Here is an 18206-nt window from a genome sequence, read left to right as displayed (position 1 = left end):
AGAAGCACCGAGCACGTCAGGTAGTCAGCAGGTGTGGTCTCCTGGGCTGACGTAGAACAAGCCCAAGTACGCTGGTTCCATCACTGGAGACAGGCAACGCTTGTTCCATCACTGGAGACAGGCAACGCTGGTTCCACCATTGGAGACAGGCAATGCTGGTTCCATCATCACTGGAGACAGGCAATGCTGGTTCCACCATTGGAGACAGGCAATGCTGTTTCCATCATCACTGGAGACAGGCAACGCTGGTTCCACCATTGGAGACAGGCAATGCTGGTTCCATCACTGGAGACAGGCTGCTGTATTGCTTTTATTGTTTGTTATATAAAAACACACTGTGTCCAAGTACTAAGAAATCTGTGATCAGTTACCTGTCCATCACACTTGAATACTCTGGATATAAAGATTAGAAGAATTATACATTGAAATGAATTATGACATCTCTGCTCTACATCTATTTTCAGTTTAAATTTCATTTTAGTCTCACAACGTTTTTCAGGCTAGCCTTCAACTTGTGATCCTCCTGCCTCAGTCCCTGAGTGTTGAGGTGACAGGTATAGATATGCAGCGCCATGACGAGAGGGCTCTTATTTTGAACTCAGACAGATCCAGGATCTACTGAATAGAGACTCTGAAAATGCAATGCATGGAAATGGCCAGACATTTGAGACAAGTTGTATCTGAATTTCTTGTGGGAAATTTTCTCAGTGTAGGTAGAGGATCTAGACAACCTACATAGTCAGACCCTGGAGGACTTCCACAAAGGCGAGTTCTCAGACCATAGTTCTGTCGCTGTAAGATGGGCATAATTTTATCTCCTCTAATTTATGGAGACTTTGCCAAGATCAAGTGAAATAAGATGTTTTTATGGAAGTTGCTGTACTCCTCGAGACCAATGATTGGCTCTATAATCCCAAAGACTCGGTAGAAGAGAAGCCCAGGACCCTATGCTCCTCTCCCAGACGTGTGCAGTAGTGTCTTAAAGTTCACATGAGCTGAGAACTTCCTCTTTGCATTTAGCCACATGGATGGTTTTAGAGCCAGGCCTGTGAACCTAGTTTTGAAAGAAAGCTTTTATTCCAAGCACCCAGTCTTTAAAAGTGGTAGCACATGGCTGCGATCCCAGTGCTAGGGAGGAAGATCCCTCGGGATTGGTGGCCAGCCAGAGAGTCCTGTCTCAAAAAACAAAAATGTGGGGAGCGTTGGAAGAACACACATGGTGACAACCTCTGGCTTACACGTGTGTGTGTGTGTGTGTGTGTGTGTGTGTGTGTGTGTACAAGAGTGCATGGAGTGATGGTTCTGCAATTTAGACTACATACTGCTTTTGCAGAGGGCCAACTTTAGATCCCAGCATCCATGTTGGGCACCTCACAACTGCTTATAATTCCATCTTCAGGGAAACCCAATACCTCATGTACCTAGACTCATATGCATAGACCTACCTGCAAAAAGACACATACATTCTAAAAATAAAGTTTTATGAAAGAGGAGAGAGAGAGAGAGAGAGAGAGAGGAATGCCCTTGACCAGGCATGGTAGCACACACCTTTAAGCCTAGCACCAGGAAGCAGAGGCTATATTAGAACTGCTGTGGCCTTGGCTGAGGGAGTGAGTAGAATAAGGAACATGGAAGGAGAGAGGGGCAGGGAGAAGGCGAGAGAGATGGAGAGGGAGACTAAGGAGAGCCAGCGACTGGAGGAATCATGATAGGGATTCAAATTGGAAGTAGGAGAAACTTCTGGAGCCAGATGCTGGCTGTGATTGTCCAGCGAAAGAACTGCATGATGTTAGTGCCTTTGAAGCTGTCCTTAAAAAGGACTAAAATGGCTCCATCTGCGCTATGCGTGTCTTTGAACAAAGGGAAAGAGGTGCAGCTGGAAGGGCGACAATGAAGTGAGCGCCGTACGCCGCTTCCCTGAAATGATGTCCAGATCAAACGGAATCTCCCAAGAGAGGCTTTAAGGAAACCCAGCCAATGTGTCAACGGCCTGCCAAAGACCTTATGTCCCAGTCTGTGGGCCATAGTATACAACCACGGACAGAATTCCTAAAACAGAGCGTATTCTCCCTAAGGGAGACCCAACTCTTCACCCAGTTTAGTTCCTGGCCCTTCCCTGTAGTAAACACAGACAACATGCTTAGTGTTGTAATTACTGTTGTGTTAGTTTGCTTGTATCTATTTAGGGTTCGAGGGGAGCCAACTACCACATTTTCATTCCTTTGTGGCAAATAGGAACGAAGTGGAACCAGAATCTCTGAGCTTCTCCGTGTAAAGAGAGCAACAGAGCATGGTTCTGAAACTATGTTCAGGGCCACAGAGCTCACCAGAAGAAGTCACTCCCTCCCCCTCCCCTCTCCCCTCCCCTCCCCCTGCTAGGCTGCTCTCCTCATCCCAGATGCTCAGCAAGGAAAGTATGAACTGCATTTGCTTATCACACACATCCAAAAATATCCAAGTGGGTTTTTATGAAAATACACTCGAGGTTAAACTTACTATAAAGATAACAAATTCAATTTCAGTGCTCAGGAAATTGGTTATTCTTTTGTAAAGGGCCTGAAATGTTTTCTATACACAAATCATTCAAAACTGAACAGCTTCGAATTCTGCACCTATAATCCTGATGGAGTTTCATTTTGCAAGTTACAAATAACAATTCAAAAATAAAGGTCATTCATTGTACGGTAGTAACTATTGGTGTTTAATTACTTGACAATATGATATAATCACCAAGACATGCTGGGATCCAAAGCCAGTATCATGAGGGCATTGTGTGCAAACTTATCTTCCAATCCATGAATTGTTAGAAGATGGCATGGAAGCCATTTGAACCAACACAGGCTAAGTGGGCACAGAAGTGTCAGTCTGTGTCTGGCCCTGATAGAAAACGTTGTCTTTTCATTTCATATCAAAATATGGACTTGGCATGTGGCCCGCTGGTAGAGCTCTGACTTTCTGGTCTTTGGTGCCACAATGAAAAGGATCGAAAGTTTCATTCCTGGAGGTCCTGAGAACCACTGGAACCTGGTGAGCAAGTGGCACAAAAGGCTCCCTGTATGCACCTTCAACAGAACTCGCTGAGAAATGCCACCAGGACAGAAAGAGCTCTTTGTGTTATGTTAGACATTTGGAACACATCATCTTGTAATGGTTCTGTAGTCAGAAGGAACCCTGGAGACTTCCAGCACAATCCATTCATTACACAGATGTTCCTTGACTTAGAATGGGTTAAATCCTCATAAACTAACTCAAACTCAAACTAACATGCTGAGCAACACAGCTGCATTCCTGCTCAGCTCAGAGGGGCCCATACTTGGGCAAAATCTAACTCAAAGCCTATTTTATAATGAAGTATGGATCATCTCATAATATTTATTGATTATTGTATCAAACATGACAAATCACACAGCTATCCAGATCCTCTTTCACACCTCTATGGAACTGAAAACTCCCACCAGAGACCATTTGTCCTTAGAGCTAAGTCCCGGAAAAGTTAATAAGTTGCCGCAGCACACACAGTCATGGCAGAGAGGCAGAGGAACCATCGGTCTACATTTAGTCCTGCTTCACTTTTGCCATTGACCCTGCAGTGGGCAATCAGCAAGCATCAAGCCTTGGTTAATACGGCTCCATCCCGGAGACTATCTACTTTATACCTTTCTATATTATCTGTCTACCTTTTAAGACTCAAGCGTCACCTCCCATATGAAATGCTCACAGAATTATCACTGCTCTTGCAGAGCCTGTAATACATATGAAGTAACTGACTTGTTTTTTTGCTTTCTGAAGATTGGACAACGAGATTATGCCATATGCATAAACGCTGTGATGCTTATTATGAAGGTGAGGAAGGTTATAGCTTAAGCTGTAAAGTGTATAAATGCAGTTAGAACCCTAGGTTAGAAATAAAAGGGGTCCCCTCCCATCAATGCTTGAGGCAGGTGGGAAAGTTGGTGGTCCTGAGGTCAGAAGGGTGGAAGAACTGGCCCTGCCCATCATTAGCTGCAACACTCAGTAGAGCAGGCTTTGAACCTCCCATGGGAAGCAAACTTGACCTAAGCCCATGGGTGGAAGTGTGACTGAGTCAGCCCCGAACTTGTGAGCATGGGAGAGATGTCCCTATTACCCGTCTGCTGTGTGGTAGCATGAGTCAGGGAGAAATGGCCCTCCAACCCTGCCCATCAATAACTGAACTTGTGAGCATGGAAGAGATGTCCCTGTTACCCATCTACTGTGTGGTAGCATGAGTCAGGGAGAAATGGCCCTCCAACCCTACCCATCAATAACTGAAGTTGTGAGCATGGAAGAGATGTCCCTGTTACCCATCTACTGTGTGGTAGCATGAGTCAGGGAGAAATGGCCCTCCAACCTGCCCATCAATAACTGAAGTAGGTAAAGAGCTGGCCCTGAGGTCAGAAGAGTTGGAGAACCAGTCCTGCCCCTGACCAGCTGCAGCACTAGGGAGAGTAGCCCTACCCCACTCCTGGGCAACAGAAGAACTGGCCCTGAAGGTGTAGGTGTGGGTGATCCAACCCTGAGGACATGAAAGCGGGAGAACTGACCCTGCCCCTTGCCCATCTCTACAAGCGGTGAACTTGCCAAGGCAATGCAGGAGAGTTCTCTCTATTGGTGAGGACAGGGAAGAGCTGGCTGGCTGATCAACCGTACAACTACCCAGGCCAAGAACAAGTGTTGTGAATTGGCCCACCCTAACATTCACCCCATCTGTGATCTGCTAGAGCACGTGAAGGGGCTGGCCCTGCAGACCCAAAGCTGCAGGATCTCCACAATCCAGGAAAGCAGCAAAATAACCAAGAGGAGTCGCAATGAGGACCCAGCATCTACTGTGTAGCAGAAACTGGAGGCTGTGAACCAGATCAATGACTCTTTGCAATGAACACTTGCAAGAAAAGATACTTGGATAAAAGGGTTTACTGTGTGACGCACTGTGTCACGCTGCAGCTTCTACAATGAGATTGAATTTTTTTTCCTTCTTTTTTCTTCCGTGGCCTGAGAGGCCAAGGCCTTGACTCAGTGGCTGTCTATTCAGGCTATATCTGAGCTCTACGAGAGCCTAACTAAACCCAGATCTCCAGGGAAGAGCCAGGATATCTGGGGTTCTTCAAGCTATCTGGGAGGTTTCTGAACACAGCAAGGTGAGTCCCACTAATGGCAGTCAACAGCCCTGCTAAGTTCACTGCCATAAGTGTGGCAGCAACTCTGGAAGAAGCCTGAGAAGAGGGTGTAACCAAGAGACAGAGATACTCAGGTGGTGACATGCAACTCACTGTATCCAACAGACAAAAGGTATAGTCAGTGGCCTTGAGCCAATTAGATGCAAATAACACGGGTATCTACAAGAAGGGAGAACTCATCAGGCCAGCCCATTTTAAAGGCAAATGGCCCTCCACTTACTGAAAAAGAGAAATGAAATTGTTAGCCCCAAATTTGCCCACCAGCAAAGAAAATACTCTAAAACCATATAAGAGTCTTAAAAGCTATACTGTAGCAAAATGCATCTATGGCTCTGAACAAAGTTTAGTGCACACCACAGCATCTTAAAGACATTGTGCCAATCAGTGTTTTTGACACTAAAAAGATTGCACAATCCTCTACTCCTGGAAAAAGTGTTTGAGTATGCTGGTTGTTTGAATGCAGCTAGCAGTACTCTTAACATTATCACTAGTTGCTTGGAATAGGTGAGTTATCCTGTGCTACACAGTGCAGAAACTGTTTGTGAAGACCAACATCCCACTTGGCCCAACAGCTGGGTTTACAGGAAAGAAGAGCGAAAGCCCTGCAGGCGTGTTTTACAGAAAGGGCCTCTAGATGCAATGACGTGGGAGCCCAGAAAGCTGTTGCAAAGAGAACCAGCCCTCCTTACAGCCACTTTCAGAGCTGTGTCCTATTGGATAGCTTAAGAGGTACAGGGCTGAGTTACTTGCAGGGAGAGAAAAGGATTCCAGAGTTAAATAAATTGGGGAAAAAATCTGGTGGTGCTACAGGAAACAATGTCTTCTGGATCCTGCAGGGTGGATTCAGACTGTTGGCAGAATGACTATATGGAAAAGCACGAAAAATCTGCCCTTGGTGGTCTACATAAAGATCCCAGAGCCTCTGGCGTAAGTGCCCATGTGTGCTTCACTTAGAGCTAAGTATCCCATTATCTTGATTCTCTTCGCAGTGTCTTAAGATAAAGTCTCGAGGCCTTACACATGAGAATGAGTTAAAATAGATACCTGGATCATACCATGGTTAGACTCAAACCAATCTCAGAAGGTGGGCTCTATAAAACCACGTTTTTAATTCTGCCAACAGTCTGAACCCCACAAAATTACTCAATCCCATTCTGTAAATTTCTACTACACAAACGGACTGTCTAACATAAAGTTCATGATCATACCCCACAATAAAACACAAATACATTTGGTTTATTACTTCCTTGCAAATATACAGACACATATTTTATGGAAAATGTTGAAAATTGAAAGGTATCTAAAGAGAATTATCTAGGGATACAAAGCTCAGTGTGAGCCTCACACCCACCACGGTCCACGGTGCGTTAGACAGGGAGGCTGCAATGACTGAAAGTCTCATGGCTTGTTTTCCTTACTTATGTATTTGAATTGTTTAGCATGTTATATAAGTAAAAATAAAACACAACTGAGAGAGTGGGCAGTAAGTTGATACAGAAAATTGTTGCAGCTGAGAAAATCTACAGAAGAGCGAAGCAGAAGTTGGAGATGGGGTAAGTGCTTTCTCGGGCAGGAACGTCTGCGTGGTGGTCTGGGAAGGAGGGGCTATGAGAGAAGAAACAGCTGAGTTCGAAGCAGAGCGCAGCACAGCTCCAAAGGCCAGCCCCGGGGTGAGAAAGGGTTCCTGAGAAACTATGATAGAAATTCAATAATACATGCCAAAAGCTTAGGAAATGTAAAATCACTGGCATGCATATAGGAATTTAATAAATGGAGAGATGGATCCGTGGTTAAGAACATTTGCTGCTCTTGCAGAGGACCTGGGTTCAGTTCCAACCACCTGTATCGTGTCTCATAATCATTTTTGGTTCTAGTACCATGGGATCTGATGCCCCCTTCTGGCCTCTGTGGACACCAAGTACACACATTATATACATGCATAAGTGCAGGGGAAACACTCGTCCGCATAAAAGTTAAAAAGTAATTGAAGGACAGAAGATAAGAAAATGAAGAGCTTTGGTCTACATGGATCAACTGTGCCACTGAGTCTATGGTGCCCGGAGGAAGGGAAAGAGATGGACGTTTAGAGCAAGGAAAGAGGCACTTTGGGGCTCTGAAGGATGGGCATTCATTTGAAAGAAGATTTCATTTTAAATTTTAAATAGCTATAAGGATATGAAATGCAGTTAAGAGAGAAAACATCCCAGGAAGGGAGAGCTTCAATAAGATGACACACATCCGCCACAGTAGCAGAAAAATGAACTGAATGGAGCGGGATGAGATCCAGGCGACCAGAGGTGACCAGAGTACAGCCCTCTAGCGGAGGACCGGTTGGGAATGACCCATGAGGATCCTTAGAACCCTTTGAAAACACATGCGCTCACAGTGCCTTTCTGTTTTAGCTTCTCCTTCCTTTCCTGTGCCGACAAAAGCAACAAGGGTTTGTTTCAGCTAACAGCTCAAGGTAGAGTCCATCCTGGTGAGAAAATCAAGCCACTAGAGGAACTGGTCACATGGTCACATGATCACACGGTCACATGGTATGCACTATCAGGAAGCAACAGTGGATGAACGCAAGCTGTCGCTCAGTTCCGTTTCTCTCTACACCCTAGGATGCCAGCCAGGGTATGGAGCTACCTGTGGTGTTTGCTTCTTCTTACCGCAAGGAAATCAAGACAATCTCCTGACAGGCAGGCCCACAGGCCCTCCTCCTAGGCAATTCACGGTTCTGTCAAGTTGACAATTATCAGTACCATGGCAATGTCCCCAAGCACTAAAACCAACATGTTTGTGCTCCACAGCCTCAAAGAGGACTGAAATGAGACAAATTGAGGAACCATTCTATTCCCATTTGAATTTGTCACCCTGGAGCACAATGTGTCTCCTCCAACTCTGCAGGAACAGTCTACACCTCCAGATGGAAATTAAGAAATAAGGTAGACCAATATTCATTTTAAACATAAGGCTATTTTTTCTAGTAGGTGTTACCTAATTATTTTGACTTATTAAAATAATCTCTCTATATTGCGGTGTCCTCCACAGACGCATATACGCATACACCAGTAGCTGGTGTTTGGCCAGGTATGGAGACTTTAGAAGGTGGAGCCTTGTCTGAAGACTGGGGTGGGCTTTGAGGATTGAGAGTCTGGCTTTTCTTCTTGCTTGTTCCATCTATGCATCCCGGTGCCATTCATCCCTGCTGCGATGGAGAACAAGCCAATCAACTCTTTCTTCTCAAAGCTGCTTCTGCTCATGCTCTTTCACAAGGCCGAGAAAAAAGTGTCTAGTGCATCCCATGTCACCAAAGTGTGGTCAGAGGCCACTGGACTCCCAATAGGGGCGGGGAATGCCATAACTTTTGGCAAATGGCCTGCGACTGTACTGATTGCTTTTAGGTTTGTTTGTTTTCTGTGTTATATGGAATGCTGAATGTTATTTGTTCCTTTTGCCTTTCATTTATCAAATGTAAATCAGTCCTTATTAACTTTAACGATCCACGCTTTATCCATGGACTTTGACAACATGCACAATGGTAGACTCCTGGCCCCCAGTACCACATAATACATCAGGAAGACCTACTATCCACACCTCTGATTTTTATTTGCTTAGATGCTTTATTTTGTCATACAGAGTTTTATAAACTTTCATGCAGGTATATAATGTACTTTAAGCATATTCTTTTTTATCACCCATTATATTCCCCTTTAGCTATTTTAATTTTTATTATTTTTAAGTGTGTAAGTGTTTTTTACATATATGGTTGTGCATCATGTGTATGCCTGGTGCCCCGGAAGGCCAGAAGAAGGCATGGAAACCCCCAAAGCTGGAGTTACAGATAGTTGTGGGCTACCATGCAGATGCTGAGAATCAAATCTGTGTCCTCTGAAAGGGGAGTCAATACTCTTAACCACTGAGCAATCCCTCCATTCTCCTTTGGTTTGTTTTATATGAGAGGCTATGGACACAGGAAAATACTGTTCTCCTTAAAAAATCCTAATGAGCCAGACATGGTGGTGGACACCTTTAATCCCGGCACTCTGGGAACAGAGGCAGGTGAATCTTTGCATTTGAGGCAACCTGACCTTCAGAATGAGTTCCAGAACAGCCAGGTCTATACAGAGAAACCTTATCTCAGAAAAAAAAAAAAGAAAAGAAAAGAAAGAAAAAGTAAAAAGATTTTTCAAATTATTTGCCTATGTCATCTAGTAAATAAAATTAAGAATAAAACTAGATCAAATTACCACTTGATTACTGTTAAAGATAATTCTTCCAACAACATGTAGCCATAAGCTAGACTTGGGAGTGAGGCTGGAGGGAGCTTTGGAAAGTTACACATTATTTAATGGCTTCTGTATAAGAATTTCTATTTGTAAGTTAGATGTATCTGTCTCTGATGCAGGTGTGACTCAGAAAATACTTTTAAAGACCGTATGTACTTTTTATTTATCACATGATATATGTTTCTTAGTAGCCACTCGAAAACAAAATTGTACTGTGACTCTCATAAGAGAACTTATTAAAACATCTTATGATAAATATTCCATAGAATAAAGGTTACTCAGTTACTCATAAAATTATATACTACTTAGTGAAGCTCAGTATCACCAACAGGCAAATTTGCAGAATTAATTTAATTACAGCAATTAATAGGTTTAATATTTAATGTAAAGAAAACATTTGTCATACAATAAAATTGTGTGGAAATAAAATTTCACGTGGAAGGATTCCTTCCCAAGGCTGTAGAATTTCTGTGCATGCCTACAGTATGTTATCAATGTGCCTATTCCACAAAAATTATAAATTCTGGTGGGCAAACCCGTTCCCAATTTAATTAGCTTAGGGTTCTCATCCTTCCAATTCAGATGCTGCTGCTGCGCTTTGATCCTGTAACAGCTAGGCAGCATCAGGACCACATTGGTCCCAAGGAAACAGGACCATCTCTGGCCGTGAGGAACACCACTCAGCCTAAGCCAGTGGCCTAGAAAACAAACCCAGGACTAAGCAGGAAGTTATGATTCTTTAGGTAAGGAAGCTCAACTCCACGCAGCTTCTGGAGCTACATTCTCACTGGACTCAAGTAGGAAAACCTGTGGCAGCCACAAACCAGCAACTGCTACGGAGAAAGAGACCCTATCTCCTGTCTCCAGGTCACCTGTCCTCACGGGGACCTGACAGCAATCTCCTCTTCTAATGGAAACAGAGCCTTTAGGATCACAATGTCAACTACTTACTTGCTGGGGAAGCCCACTCTTAGAAAGATGCGAGACTCTTGAACACTTGCTGAGTTCTTAATTGGACTTAGGTTCTTGTTTCTCATGCAATGCCATGAAATTTGACACCATTCTGGATTTTCTGAAAGGCTTCACTTATAATTGAACGCTGCATTCATTATTTTATTACTATTGTGATAAAATACGTGGGGGAAAGCAGCTTAAGGAAGGAAGGATTTCTTTCGGCTCGCGGCTTGGCTACCATAGCGCACCAGGCGGAGAAGGAGCACCACAGGAATGTGAGGCCACTGCTCAGACTGCACCCCAGTCAGAAGTAGAGATGGATGCTGGTGCTCAGCTCACTTCTTCCTTTTAATTCGGTCTGAAACCCCAACAAACAGGTCAGTGCTACCAAATTTAGGGCTGGCTTCCCACCTCAGGTCACCGAATTGTGTAGCTCCCTTACAGATATTCCCAGAGGTTTACCTTCTAGGTAACCCTGGACCCTGTCAGAATGACAGTACCGTATACCTTTGTTCTATCCTCTTGCAGGGTGGCACAGTTCTACCTGCCGGATTAGTAGATGAAGCTTCTAAGTGGGTCCTAAATATCCACTCTATAGTGGGAAGCATCCTCCAATGCCATCCTGAAACGAACAGCACACCACATAGACAAGAAATCAGCAGTCATTTTCTGTCTAGAATAGAGTTGACTTCATTAGCCACGTTACGCCGTAAGTTCAATCCAATTTCTCAAGCTGCAATAACACAATCATCCAACCTAATTATCTTCATTGCAAGTATTTAAAAGCACTTTCTGAGAGCCATCTCTTTCTGTGTCAGGCAGGATCAACATCAAGTCAACAGCTCATAGAGTCTCCGTTCTGTCTTTTTGGAAAGGTTTAGTACTGTAGGAAACGGTTGTTTCTCACAAGGGGGGATTGTCTCTCACCCTTGCAGGCACCAAAAAAAGGGCTTCCTGGTCAATAAAAGCATCCGTGCGTAGCCACTCACAGCCATGCTTTGAAAACTAGATTCTCGTGATCCCTTAAGCATAGCTGCTCTTGACATCCTACAGGACTGAGAATATCACAATCTGGATAACTTCTACAACACTTTGGATCACTTGAAAGAGGCTTAGGGAAAAGAAGGAATTTTTAAAAGCAGGACAGTGAGATATAATTTGTACATGAAATTCCATCCCAGATCACCACCTCATAGAAATAATAATGGCCGCTCCCTGGAAATGCTCCAGAGGACACACTGTTTGTTTACCAAATGTCCCCAAACACTATTTCCAAACAGTTTATCTAGGTTTCTTTTCAGTCATCAAAAGAGGAATCAACCTATAACTTAAAAAAAAAATAGATAATTTATTAGGAGAAAAGACATCTTTTACACATTTTAGATGAATTTGTGGCAAAATTTTAAAAAGAGCAGGCAGTCCAATTCCAACTCAAGCTAACCATATGACTGCTTCCTAACTTGTGGGTTCATCGTGGACCTGTGTCTCCTCTTGTCATCGAGCGAGCTTTCTTCTAACCCTGTGAGGAGCCCATTTGACCCGTGCCCTGGGCGAGTAACAAATTCACTTCTATGGCTGCAGAAGCCTAATAGCTTGAGTTTTGAAAGGGAATGTTGTCCTCTGCTCCTTTGGAAAGCAGCTTGGCGACGCTGAAAGTGAAGGAATCTCACCACTTCATGAGCCCCAGAGAAGCGACATCCAAGGCTTGCTTCCCATTACAAATACTCTGATGTACACTGAAGGAGACACGCAAGCCCCAGATACAACCGCCCCCTGCCCCCGCAGTCAGTTCAACCCAGCTACATCCAAAAGAGTGGAGAGTGAACTCACTGATGTCTGAAGTCACTTGATGTCTATTGTGATGAGGCATTTAGGAACAAGTATGGACGCCTCTGCTATTTGGCACTCAGGAACCAGCGACACACACAAGCCATGATCAAGCTTGACGTTCTTACCTTATACACTTGACCATACGTTCCATTTCCGACCAGTTCCACCAACTCAAAGATCCCTGCAGGGTCCTGAAGAAAAAGCAACAAAACAAAGTTTAAAACACCATGCAAGGCCCTGTCATCATCAAAAGCAAAGACTCAAAATAAGCAATAAAATCGCTTGAATTTGAGGGGAGGGCAGTGTTTAGATGCAACTCCTGAATAGTATGAATTTTTAAAAAATGTTTAATTAGACCACAGCTATGAAATTAGCCAATTCACTTTGTTATTACATCACACTTTTATGATGAATTTAAATCAGAGAAAAGGAAATTGCTTTCCATTCAAATAAAAGGGGTGGCTGGGGAAATGACTTCACAGAGGCCTTGCCATGCTGTCGTGGAATAATCCCTTCATACAAAGTGAAAACGTGACACTCTGATTGGTTTAATAAAAGCTGAATAGCCAATAGCTAGGCAGAATTTCCAGGCAGAGAGGATGCTGGGAAGAGGATGGGGAAGACACCAGGAGACCCGCAGGAAGAGGGAAAGCAGGGTGGACAGGACACAGGTGAGGTACGTGAGCAACCGGGCAGTATGTAGATGAATAGAAATGGGTTGATTTAATTTATAAGAGCCAGTCAGAAACAAGCCTGAGCTATCGGCCGAGCCTTCATAATTAATAATAAGTCTCTGTGTGGTTATTTGGGAGCTGGCTGGCAAGACGGAAAAAGACTGGCTACACCATGCATGCAAAAGGACCTGAGTTCCATTCACAGACCCACTTTACAAAGCTGGGCATAGGAGAACATATCTCAAATCCCATCACTAAGAGCTCGAGACTGGAGGGTTCCTGGAACTTGCTGCCTGGCCAGACTAGCAACTCATTGTGCTCCAGGTTCAGTGAGAGAAAGGAAGCCCTGTCTCAACATATAAAGTGAGGAGTGCCTGAGGGGATAGCTGACATCGACCTCGGGCCTCCATATGTGCACACATATGCATGCATACCACACCTATATCCACATGTGTGTATCCCCACATACAAACAATAAAAAAGAATCAGCAATGTTCTCACTATGGAATCAAGGTGATCTTGCAGCAACATCAAGGAAATATGAAAGGCACAGGTCACCTCGAGCAGTTTTTGGACTATTTCTACTGAAATGTCTGAGCTGCTTACTAGGGTGGATAACGAGAAGTAAACAAGGTATGCTGGGCTAGTTTGTTTGTTTGTTTGCTTGTTTTTAACAACACAAGCAAGAGCGATCTAGGAAGAAGAGACCTCAATTGAGAAAATGACCCCCATCAGACTTGCCTTATTGTCTCATGATTGATGTAGGAGGGCCCACCCACTGGTAATGCATCATTGGCCTGGTAGTTCTGGGTTGGGGAAACAGCAGGCTGGGCGAGCCCCAGAGAGTAAGCCATTGTTACTGCTCTTTCCCTCCTGTCTCTGTTCTTGTTTGAGTTCCTGCCCTGACTTCCCTCAATAGTGGACAGTGATCAAGACATAGAAGCCAAGTAAACCCTTTGCCCCACAAGGCCTATGATCTTTTATCAGAGCAACCTAATACATATTTCCAAAGCATGAAACAGTCTTCTTTACAGAATTCAACAGTCTCCAAGAAAGAAATGTGGATCTAGAAAGCCACCTCCATGAATGTTTTTCCCTCTCATATCTGCAATGCTGCCCTTGTACAATATTCATTTGCAGTACTCACAGAGTAAATGAGGGACTTGGAACTCAACCTAAGAGAAGGATTATGGAAGTTTATGGCAGCAAACAGGTTTCTATCAACCCTCCCCTCAAAGCCAACTAAGTGTCATGGGGCTCCGTGAATGTCTGACAGTCACCGCTACTACTGCTAAGCCACAATCCCAAGAAGTAGAGAAGAAAATGAATCCATAAAGTCCACAAAAGTTCATAAAACTCAAGTCTGAGCTAGAAGGCAGCTTTCACCCCTAAGATTCCTAACAGATAAGAAATTGTTTCTTTAAAGAAATAAAATGAGACCAAAAAAATAACTCAGGAGCTAATGGCCAGCAAGCCTGAGGGCAGGAGGAATCCCAGGAACCACTTGGTGGAAGAAAAGAGTCAAGCTCTAGCAGGTTGTCCTCTGAACACACACACACACACCACACACACACACATGCACGCACACACACACACACACACACACACACACACACACACACACACATACAAGCTAAAAAAATAAGTGTAATTTTTAAAATGTAAAGGGATAGCTGAAGAGTCCCAAGCACAGCCATCCACAGAGGCTAGACAAGTTAGACCAAGGAGTGAAGCGACCCTGCTGGAGAAGTCACTCCTGGGCTAGGCAGGGACAGGGACAGGAGGTATTTAGTGCGACTAATTACTGCCCTGTCAGCATCAGAGCACAGAACTGCCAGGTCTAATGATTTCTCAAGAAAACCCTGACATTTTCCTTAAGGTGTGATCTAATTTTTAAGTGTTAGTGACTTAATTGAACTAAGATAGATAGATAGATAGATAGATAGATAGATAGATAGATAGATAGATAGATAGATAGAGAGAGGGGGAGGGAGGTTAAAAACAAACTAAACATAACCTGAGAGCAGAGCCTACCGCTAGTGAACGCACGGAAGAGCAAGCACCTGATACACATTATGGCAGGTGGGCTTGTAGAGTGGAGGGGACCGACCCGTTAGCATCAGACATAGGACCAAATGCAGCTGTAACTTGAGCACTGTGTGACCCCAGGAGGGCCTGGAGGCACAGGCTAGTGTCTGAGCCATCCAAACACAGGTGGCTTTTACCCTGCTTTTACCCCCATGAAGAGCTGACATCTATTAATACCTAATAGTAATCACTTTTGGGTTTTGAAAAGGTCGGATAGCCAAGGCTGGCCTCTAACTCACTATTGTAACTCTGTGTAAACGGTGACCTTTAACCCTGACCCTCCAAGTGCAGGGGTCACAAGTGCTGGGTTAGAATCCAGGCTTTCGGTTGTGCTAGGAAAGTGTAGAAAGTGAGGAGTGACCACTCCAAGGAGTGACCGAAGGGAAGGGTTTTTGTAGAACTGAGGGAGAGAACAGAGAGGCATCTGGGAGTCCAGAGAGGGAGAGAAAGTAGTAGACTAACTATGACCAGCAGAGTGAACTTGGACATGGGGGGGGGGAGGGACAAGAGAGGGAGCATCAAGAGAGGAAGACAAAAGAAAACTAAGAGGGTGCATGGCCAGTATGGCAGGGTTCTATAGGAATGAGAAGCTGGGCGAAGGGAGGCCCATAAACTAGAGAAAAAATTCCAGGGTAGGAGCGGGGTGAGGAGAGCTGAGAAGATCCATGGGCAGTTGTGGCACTCAGAAACCTGAGGCCAGCATGTGCTTTAGTATGCTAATAGGCACCAGAGACAGCCAATTTCTTCTGGACAGAGTATTTTGTGAACTGGACCACATCCCTAGCCCAAATAACCACTTTTATCCTGTGTGTAAAACCACAGTATTACCGAAGTGGAAGAGGGTTGCCTCAGAGACACCACTCCGATATTCCAGAGGAAGGTGGCAGAGAAGTTAGCCTTTTTGAAAATATATCTACACGAATCCAGACCTCTCCCCTCAATCCAATGCTTAAGGATCTTTCAAAGACTCCACCTAGAAAGCCAGGGAGCCAGCTCAACAGGTAAAGGGCTGGCTGTGCAGGTGCAAGGACCACCGTGGGATCTCCTGCATCCATGAAAAATGCCAGGCTCGTGTTGTGGCAAACCTGTAATCCTAACTCTAGGGAGGCCGAGATGAGAAACCCCCAGAGGAGGCTCGCAGGCTAGCTACACTGTTGAACTGGTGAGCTCTGGGGTCAGGTGAGAGACCTTGTGTCATATAAGGTGGCAAGTGTCAGGAGTCACAGCCCTATGAGCCAAGCAACTGCTGTGTTGGGGAGTTAAACTGTGCACACTGCAAAGAATAATCCCAGGTAGATTTACAACTCCCTCCCCCTCCGAATAAAGACTCAGATCAGGGCACAGGATTCTAGGCTGAAATCCCTGCTCCATACCCCCTGCCAGGGTGCAAGTGGCCTGGGGGAGGAGCTAGAGTATATAGATACAGGCAGGAAAACCTGCACCCCTGGTGGGAAGGCTTTCCAGGTGCAGCCTGTGTACAGAGGGGTGACCACACCCCTGCAGTTAACCCCTCCCCTTGGCTCCATAGGAAGCACAGTAATCCATTGGTTTCCCAGTGACCTTTACAGAGAATCAGCCCTTGCTTCTTCTTTGAGATCTTGGGAGAAGGGGTAGACCTTGCTTTACATAGGACCCAGGGAAGGAATTTTAACAAGAGTAATGAGTAAGATATTCCATGTCAACCTCTGGCCTCCACACATATGCACATATGTGCATGTGCCCACACACACACAAACATACATGTACTCCACAATCATACCCAACAAAATTAGAAACAGGAAACTTTTGGTCACTGAGAAAAGCTGGAGTAAGCATTAACTACTCTTACAGAATCAAAAAAGGAAACAAACAAATAAGAGAAGATGCCAGAAATTCTGGTGAAGCCCACCTGGTCCACAGAAGTACAGACCAAGAGGGGGAACACTTTTAGGGGACAGCAGCACTGAGCCATAATAAGACACTGTCAAGGGATTATAGCTAGTTCCTGAGAACACCTGGGCAGCTGACTTCAGAGGCCCTTCTCTCCCTCTCAATCATCCCCCGATGGACAAATGACCAAGCCAGTCAGTGCCAAGGAGGCTCCGTACAGAGAGTTCCAATGGCTGCAGGAGAGAGAAGTCTGCTTCCAGACACATCCAAAGGGCTCAGAAGCAAAGGTCAAAGGAACTAAGGAGTCTCAACAGTGATTGACCTTGAAGAGGCAACCATAGTGAGAAGAATCCGGTCAGTCAAAAGAAAACAGATTCGCATCCCAGATCTATGTCCACAGAGGCAATTTATTGCAGTGTCTTGGAAACCACGTCTTCAGGGACTGAAGGAAGAAGGATTTAACCAACAATGCAATAGAAGTAGAACTTGCTAAGACCCCACAGAAGCCTTCTCTCCATTTTCAAATACCTTTTCCCATGTGCTGGAAGAGCAGGTGGTTTGAACAGATGCACACCGTTGCTAGTTAGGCCCCTAAGGCACAACGTAAATGGGGCAAGCATCTAGCTTTTACCTGCACAATGGCAGTTGCCCCAAGTAACTTCTTCCAAGGATGCCCCATGAGCTCAATCCTTGTGCTTCACGGTCTCTTCTCAATCTCATCTTGCCCTTTCCCTGGGAGTCATTTACACTGCTGCATACCAGTGTTAGTGGAAACACGCCCCTGCCATTACACCGTTCAAACCCTCTCGTAGATTCCACTCCCCCTGCCCACGGTGGCAAGACTCCACCCTAGGCATCTCCCCAACCTCTCATTCTGTTCACTGAATGTTGATGGTCTTACCTCCAAATGTCTACGTTACTTATTCACCAACTCATGAAACAGCCCCATCACCTCTTTCTGGGACTTCCCTCTAGTCAGTTCTTTTCTGTTTTCAACCTGCTCACTGCACTCATTCTTCTGAAATGAATATGTCTTATCATGACAGACGATATAATTCAAATTAAAGCCAGGTTCCCATTACTGTCAGGCCCAGCCTTTGCCACCATCCCCATTTTTGTCATTCTCTGCTACTACCAACTGGAGCCTCAGTTACCTGCCATTTCCCCAGCACAACACACTGGGTTCTGTCCCCTGATACAGCAATGCCTATTTGTTACGGTCATCCATTTTGCCATTCTCTGGCAACCAAGCCAGTCCCTGGAAGCCCATGATGGCTTTTCTGTGAGGGGCCTTTCATGATGCATTAGCTCCCCCT

The 18206-nt window shown here is 44.8% G+C and overlaps 1 protein-coding gene across 9 annotated transcripts in view; it reads right to left on the bottom strand.

Annotated features, from left to right (window-relative positions):
- The window catches only part of Tnik (TRAF2 and NCK interacting kinase), a 404440-nt gene that overhangs the window by 299268 nt on the left and 86966 nt on the right, over window positions 1–18206 (bottom strand). For all 9 annotated transcript variants that reach the window (XM_075951104.1, XM_075951107.1, XM_075951102.1 and 6 more), the window contains exon 2: window positions 12385–12450. In XM_075951104.1, the coding sequence (XP_075807219.1) occupies window positions 12385–12450 (66 nt within the window). The remainder of the gene's footprint in view (window positions 1–12384; window positions 12451–18206) is intronic.

The sequence above is a fragment of the Microtus pennsylvanicus genome, chromosome 16 (genome assembly GCF_037038515.1).
Source record: "Microtus pennsylvanicus isolate mMicPen1 chromosome 16, mMicPen1.hap1, whole genome shotgun sequence".
Taxonomy (NCBI): Eukaryota; Metazoa; Chordata; class Mammalia; order Rodentia; family Cricetidae; genus Microtus; species Microtus pennsylvanicus.
The sequence above is the reverse complement of the archived record's forward strand: the minus strand, read 5'-3'. Positions and strand labels throughout refer to the sequence as shown.